At 35.7% G+C, this 8263-nt stretch overlaps 1 protein-coding gene across 3 annotated transcripts in view; it reads left to right on the top strand.

Annotated features, from left to right (window-relative positions):
• The first annotated feature begins 532 nt into the window (after window positions 1-532).
• The window catches only part of LOC113229390 (glutamate receptor ionotropic, kainate 2), a 32773-nt gene continuing 25042 nt past the window's right edge, over window positions 533-8263 (top strand). For all 3 annotated transcript variants that reach the window (XM_026462961.1, XM_026462959.1, XM_026462960.1), the window contains exons 1-3: window positions 533-856; window positions 4070-4143; window positions 7459-7614. In XM_026462961.1, the coding sequence (XP_026318746.1) occupies window positions 4071-4143; window positions 7459-7614 (229 nt within the window). In that variant the 5' untranslated portion in view covers window positions 533-856; window position 4070. The remainder of the gene's footprint in view (window positions 857-4069; window positions 4144-7458; window positions 7615-8263) is intronic.

The following is an 8263-nucleotide window of genomic DNA, read 5'->3' as shown; positions in this document are numbered from 1 at the left end:
TGTTAAATTAATTAAAATATACCACTTCTCAAATTATTGAAATATTGTGAATACTACAGTCAAGTCTCTACCTCGTTCTTATTTGTTTGTCCAGCCTCTATCGGATCAGATTGAGACCTGGATGGATTGAGGTGAGAATTTGTTATTATAGATCTAAATTATTTAAAAATACGATACATTAAAAACAGACTATACCAAATTATGTATCAAGGATACATACCTACTGAATATATAACAGCTTATTTTTTATATTTTACTGTAGCTCAGGGCAGTGACAATTTCAAAAGACAAGCATTAAAGTAGGAAATAAGCTAGTCGGACTTCTCGATACATTTGAAATGAATATGACATTAATAAGGACAATTTCATTTCCAAAACTAAAATAGAGTATAGTATAATAAAGTTTCAGTTTTAAAGATAAATTGAATGGAGAATATTGTCTATGTGGATGGAAAATGGTAAGCATGGCGGCGGTACGCATGCGTGATAAGGCTTCTGCGCTCATGGGCACGGCAGCTTGGCGTCGCGAACCGCGCGGGCGGCCGCCCATTGCTACCACGGATATACTTACCACATGTTCGAATCCGCGACAAATCGATACCTATTCGATCAACCAAACAATATAAGAACACGTGCCAAAATACAAGAATGCAATGCTCATTTTGTAACACAAAAATTAAAATAACCTAAACAATCGACGATCACTGCTCAACTAGACAATAATACCGCGGTAACGGCAATGGTTATTTGTTAATAAAAATGTGTTTTGTGATTGGTGTTTATGCTAGTGTTTATATAAACCAATTTAATTGGCGTTTAGTGTAAATTTTAGTGGATAAACCGGAATTTTAAACAGGTAAGACTTATATTATAGTATAATAAATTAAAAGTATACATATTAATTTTAAAAAATATACATTACATCAAAATTAAATAATATTAAACAATTTCTATAAGAATTGACGAAAGTTCTGATACTAACCAAATTTCTACGCACTCTTCTTACTCCTTACTTTTAAAAATAATTAGAATTAAAGCCCGAAACGTTGTGATCAAATTTTTTACTGTTTATGTGACCCTCAGCCGTCTATTTTATTAACTAACTATAACCTATATTCCACGACTTGGCACAAGGGGTTCTTTAAGGATAGAGTATAAAATGCAGAATATGAAAATTTAAAAATTAATAACTTTAATTTTATCGACACGTGGTTTCCATCATGCTATTTTTCTATTTTATCTACATGAAAACTAAGTTTTTACATAAATCAAACCACGAACATTCTTTGTGGTTGTAAGTTATATGTGATCATGCTGTTGAGGCATTTTTATCCTACGAAATGTTTATGCCACGTTCATCCACATGACGTGATTAATTTTAACGTTATTAGGGTTGAACTAAATATACATTGACCCACACCTTATCAAGTATGTAATTACTGGTTGTAGTCAAGCAGTCACACCGCAATCATTCCTGGCCTCCATCTATGGAATTTTCTCACAAAATGAGCAATATTATTATTACGGTAACTCTTAGGGTACAAATATATACATGACTCTCACACTTTTGGGCAGTCTGCAACTAGGGAAGACGGATCTGAAAGAAGCCCTAAATGAGGTCCTGAACTGAATTGCCCATGTCAGACGTCCTATGACTGTGCGATCTGTTTTATTTTCTGTTTTGCTCTGTGTGATCACGTGTAGCTTAACACCATGCGCTTGACTTGTTCATTCCGTCACTTGACATTTTAAAAGAAAAAATATATGTTAATAAGCGTGGTAACTCTTTAAGAGGGACGAAAGAGTCATATACTCCTAACATCCAGATTAGAACTAAGTTAGACAATTTCGTTTCTGGTTCGACCATTTCAACCAACATCCTCCTGATCTAGTCCATAGAGTCAAGATTTAAATACTGAAACTGAACATTCCGAAACGGCAGCTAGTTTTATCAAAACAAAAGCCGAAACAAAAAACAACCGCTCGCTCCTTTAGTGCAAAATTCGAAATCCAAAGCATACGATTTACGAGTTGTACGACGTTACAGTTCAGACTTCACTTAATTCTGAAAGACAATATCGGAATTCAAACTACACAGTAATGCGCACAATGTCACAGATCATGTTGTGTACAACATTACGGAACCACAGACTTACCGCAATATGGACTTCCGTAAAACCTTGCCATATTCGAATATCGATACAAAGTACATACGCGTCGAGTATACGTCACCAACACCTACATAGCTAATACTAACAAGGCAGAGCAGATGTTCTACAAAATAGATCAAGACACAATTGACATCCCTCAGCTCGTGAACAAGCCTTTGCGGAAAGCTAACCATGAAAGTTGGTTGAAACGAAGCAATTCTTAGTGATGGTTTCCATTCGTCTATAATGGCCCCATTATATTAAATACGGTAGTTTGTGTATGTACACAATTAACTTCATTCTCTTCTTAAACAGACCTAAGCCACCTGCATCCATCGACTCATCGTTCTACCAAGATGGTTGTCTGTCAGTGGGAATAATCGATTCTTCGTAGCCTCGTTAATTCTGTGTAGCCAACCGAGTACCTTTCTTTTGTTGTATCCGTAAAAAAGGTAAATTTTCATAAACTAATGTCCTATAAAAATGTGTATACCTACTGTTAGACTAGGGGTTCAAATGAGACTCGGTGTTTCTGTAACTTTCACATCGTTTATCTGAGAACATGGATCATCTTTTGCACGCCATTTATTTTATTCTGTTGCGTCAATAAGACTAGATTTCAGCAATGACTACGTTATTGCCTGAATATTTGGCTACTAATCTACATTTTTTTTACTTTAATGAATATCACGATATAAATAATATATATAATAAGAATATTTTCTCATATGTGATCTCCGAAAGGTCCCGGTTTGAGTCCATCGAAGGAATTATAATACTAGTCTATCTACACACTTTTACTCCAGAAGTGTTTCTCAAACATTGTTCTGCCGTGACCCACTCAATACTTTTAAACTCAAGCTGCTTACTTACATTAAGTAAAATAATACACATTTATTTAAACTAAAAATGTTTCACTAATATTATTTCGGTATCGCCTATTTAGTGCGAAGTATGGAGCTGCTGCTAATTTTTTTACGAAAGAATCCAAGTTTGCGGAAAATGACGAAAGTTTAATTTTGAGGTCTGGTTGCACTTCAACAAGGCGGGAATGTTGCGACCCGGTATTTTATTTTGATGGCTAAGTACCGGGTCACGACCCAACAGTTGGCAAACGCTGTACTCCAGTATTCCCGTTCGCTTTTTGAAGTGCAGGGTACAATACCTTCTTTTGATAAGAAGGCTTGAAATTTGAAATGTTCCATGTTTATTAATTTATATAACGAACTTTTCTCTCAACAACAAGGTAACAGTTAAAAATAATAAAAAAATCGTTTATTAGTTAGTATACATACACAAAGGTGGTGATTATCAACGGTGCGCATTTCTGTACCTAGGACCAGTTTCTAAGGTACGTACATTTCCTTCGCGCTTTACGTACCTTTCGCTAAAAACACAGGAAAACGTTCTGATGGGACCGGAATGTCGAAGAAGATTCACAACATTAAAAAAGTCTGAAGTTTCTTTAGCAGTATTGAGCCAGTGGCAGTGTGGCGATTTGGAACACGTCCGTCAGATTCCACTTTCGCCAGAAATTGTTTACTTTTTTAATTCCAGTTCAGTTTCGCCAGGAATGACGAATGTGGATAACCACACTAATGACACTTTCGTTAAATTCCAATTTCGTTATAATTTGCCAGGTCTTTCATTTAGGGAGAGAGAACAACGAGATCCTATCAGACTATTGCCAATGTTCGCCTCCTTGGAGGAGACGTACCTAGCAGTAGGACGTATAATATGTTGATGATAATGTACAAAATTATGTACGAAATGTGCATAAAGCAACAGTCGCCCCTTAAAATTTCCTGTAAATTCCTAAACAGTCCCACTTCTATTCGCATATTCAAATGCAGAGGCACGCTCCAAAGTCGATAAAGTGACGATAATACAAAAGGTTTCAACATTTACCTTTGTTTCAGGATGAAAGGAAATGTGATTTTCCTCCTTTTATTCTTCGGGCACCTATATGCACTGCCAGACACCATACGAATAGGTGAGTACTTACCAAATTTATATCGTCTAATACTATATGTAATGAAAAGTTATTATAATAACAAACCACTTCAGCAACTTTTGTAACAACCTCTAAAAGTGTATAATATTTAATCCAATTATGTTATCAATGAATTCTAATAACCATATCACTTTTGTTCTGGAGCTACACCAAGATCATTTTTTCATACATATTTACATGTCACATTGTAACTTGTGTAATATAATGTAACAAATGTATTTTATATACTTGTATTGTTACATTAATCAATTGACGCTACAGTTCTGGAAAGTCGATAAGTAAACCCAAAGCCAGTCGAGTAGGGTTATAATTCCAATAGCTGAGACTTGAATAATGATCGGCTTGTAATTGGTTGATTCTCTAGAATCAATGCGAAGGACTTATCATATCTTATTAATAGACGGTTCAAACAATACCAAACATATTTAATTAGAACTTAATTAAATATAACGTATTATATTTTCTTCTAAGTCAGAATATTTACTAAATTAAAGGTAGCTCTTGATTTCGCGTGTATAATATGTTAACAATTCTTTGAAAAATATATGGTATGGCTGTTTAGATGTAATACCACAAGTTCTTTTCGTCGTTGGAAACAATTACATTTCGTCCTAGTCTCCGAAGAGTTCCTCTTCTTCCACTTTTCTTGTAAGAGCTTACAAAAAATTATTTACATTTGATATATCTATTTAGTTTTATTCTATTCATCCATTTTACTATATATTTTATATCTATTAGTGAATCTATTTATCTGTGTATTATCAATTAAGTAACATTCAATTTATTTATTTTTATTGTGAACCCAGAAACCAACTTTCCTCTCAATTTTTCAAAGGTAAGAAAGGTAGGGAAGAAATCCCTTTGTGGGACACCGTTGTACACTAATAACTTTGTTTCTTAAAATTTGTAATTTATTTTGTGGTACAATAAAGTGTTCACATACGTACATACAAAATGATTTTAAGGTTTTCGTTTCGAAATCCAAATAAAATTATAATTAGCTTCCTAATCAGATTAATCTAAAACGAACTCAAGGAAAATAGTCAAAACAGACGTATATAATACGTGTAATTTATTTTTAACCAGCTTTAGATAGTAATTTCACGCTTAGTACGATATATTTACATTAAAGCTGTAATGGTCAGCTCCAGTCGGTTTGAGTGAGCATGAGACTGGTTGGTGGGTGTGAGTTCTGGTTGACCCGATGATGCGTGTAAAATTTATAAGCGAGGAGAAGGAAGGGCGCCTTACACACAACGAAAACAAGTTTCAAGTAGAAATAACCAGAATGCTTTATTTTAAATTTACATTAGTTACATGTTATAATTAAATTTATAGGTACAGCATGAAGAACTAGTATTTTTACTTCCCGAGTTTACAAAGGGAGAGTATGAATAGGTTTACTGCCCTTATTAGTTACATACAAAAGGTTACCTTTAAGTTTACTTAGAGCTAATACACTGCACTAAGAGTTTATGAAAGTACATGAGTGCCACATGGACACTTCACTTATACGTCACTGACCTGGAGTTTACCGGATGTACATTTAAATTACATACCAGAATCCGCTGCGAAGACAGCGTAGTGGCTACAGGAGTAACGTAGTTATAAGTAGATGCCGACCACCCGTGGAGCTCATGACACGTGGTCGGGCACAGCCGAACAAAAGTTACAGCAGCATAGTCTCAGCCATTCAGTTGATGGCGAGATTCGAAATTACATGTACCAAAGGTACAAAATAGAAAGAAAAGAAAAAAAACTAAAACCCTGCAACAAAATAGATTGTTACAGTACATTGATATAAATGACGAAGCATCTAATGAAGGAAAGAATCCAGAGGTCAACTCACCATGCGGTCCGGTGACACGGGTTTTACTTTTGGTACAGGGTTCGGAGACCCATAATTACGGCATCTGGCTATTCCTAGTTTATTTTATAAAAAGAGGCATTGGGGGACCATGCCCCCAATGGGATAAATCACCGTAGAAGATCTCAGAATTAGGAACACCTTGCGAGCCGTGTCGAACAGAAAAGAAGAAGCTTCCGCCGAATTCCTCCTAAGAGATGTTACCCGCGAACAACGCCACAGACAATCTATCGAATCATCCAGATACAGCTCCCAAGTCTTATCACCTAAACCCGCTAGAATACATGGCGATTCCAGGTTTACGTAGATTACCTTACAGGAAGTACTTGGCAACCTAAATGGCGGCGTTCGACATGGAAATATTAAAGAAAAGCTATAATTTACATGGGACTCGACTACAAAAGTAAAATTGAGTTAATTGGTACGCAGCACTAGTTTTCTGTGATACCAAACAAGAAAAATTAGCCAGGGTTGGTGTTTTCAAAAATATGTCAAACTACAGGGTACCCATTCACGCTATTGATTTTATAGAAAAATCGTTCACCAACAGGTACTACATATGTGAATGGTTTAAAGAATAGATTACACCAACACTTAAGTTTCAACTAATTTACTAAATATTTTTAAACTATAATGTCAAAGTGACATGTTGTACAAGAATGGTGAAATTACCAAGGAGAGAAGATAAATTTTGTTATTGTTTTGGTATTTAAGAGATCTACCAAAAAAAATGTGTTACAAAGCTACGCTCTTTAAAACAGTGATGTATAACGGGCTTTAGTAATACTCCACATATAACTACAGAATAACCGCTCACGCAATGCGCTCCTCCTACCGCAAAATGGCGGCTATTTGGTTTCGCAAATTAGAAAAGCATTCAGTTTAAATACAAGTTTTTATAAACAAAAATTATTATTCTGCATTGCTAAATAAATACCCTCCGTACTACCAACAAAAACATCTCAAATAAAATGCAGTAATACACCGCAAATCCTGCACTTAAAAAGCATTAATGAAATTTTTAGTGTACTTGGATAAATATGATAATATTCCGTTTGAGTGGTTCTAACGTTTACCATGAAATTACTCCTTAAGTATAGTTTATAAACATTTACATTCAAGGTAAACTTAAAAAACGCTAGGTACGGTATGTTTTCTATAAATAAACACCGAAATCACCAGCCCAAACAATAACACACACGATTGTCGTGACGTATTCTTGAAGTTGTTTATTTTTTAAGTGACAGACCCAGGCATTAAAAACTTTATGGTTTGCTAGAATTGTTACCGAAGTAGCAATTAATATTAGTAATCTTTTACCTGTTATAACTTCGATCAACACCGGCACCTCTAGGTGTGGTATGCGTCTACGGCTGCATGTATCGCGTGAGCGGATAAACAATTAAACTCTTTTTTCTTTCAAACAGGTGGCTTGTTTCACCCAGAGGACGATAAGCAAGAAGTAGCATTCAGATACGCAGTGGAAAGAGTGAACGCAGATCGAGCTGTACTCCCAAGGGCCAAGCTGCTGGCCCAGGTGGAAACCATCTCGCCACAGGATAGTTTTCATGCATCAAAACGAGGTTTGTGTATTATAAATTGTAGCATATTCATTTAGATAAATTTAGCGGAGAATTTATTTAGAATTTTATTTCCAATGAGACCGTGAAGAAAAAGAGACACTTAGCTTACCAGCTCACGAGACTTAAAAAAATATATTTTATTTCTGTCTCGCAAAAATTTGTTATCACAACACAATATGGATCTTCTTGTCCCGAATTTGATACATTAATATATTTAGTAAAACAGTACGTCAAGTAGCACAGTCTAACATTTAATAGTCATTATGGTGGTAAATCTGAATTAACTTGAAATGTCTTAAATATAAATACCTGGTATACTAGAACAATGAGTGTCATGAGGTTACAGGCAAAAATGTAATAAGTAAATATAAACTGAGGGGGCCTCCCACAACCTCTTAAAACAATATTACTATAGCATTCATCAACACGTCCGCTCAGCGCCGCGCGAGTGCCGACTGACTGGCGGCTCGCCGGCGCGCGAAGTATTTACGTGAGAGCGAGAGCGAGAGGCATACATATAATCTCTCTCTCTCTCTCTCTCTCTCTCTCTCTCTCTCTCTCTCTCACACACACACACACTCTCTCTCTCTCCCTCTCTCCCTCTCTCTCCCTCTCTCCCTCTCTCCCTCTCTCCCTCTCTCCCTCTCTC

Source organism: Hyposmocoma kahamanoa, unplaced genomic scaffold, assembly GCF_003589595.1.
Source record: "Hyposmocoma kahamanoa isolate Upper Pololo Valley unplaced genomic scaffold, ASM358959v1 62, whole genome shotgun sequence".
Classification (NCBI taxonomy): Eukaryota; Metazoa; Arthropoda; class Insecta; order Lepidoptera; family Cosmopterigidae; genus Hyposmocoma; species Hyposmocoma kahamanoa.
Note: the sequence above shows the minus strand (reverse complement) of the source record. Positions and strands in the feature narration are given on the sequence as shown.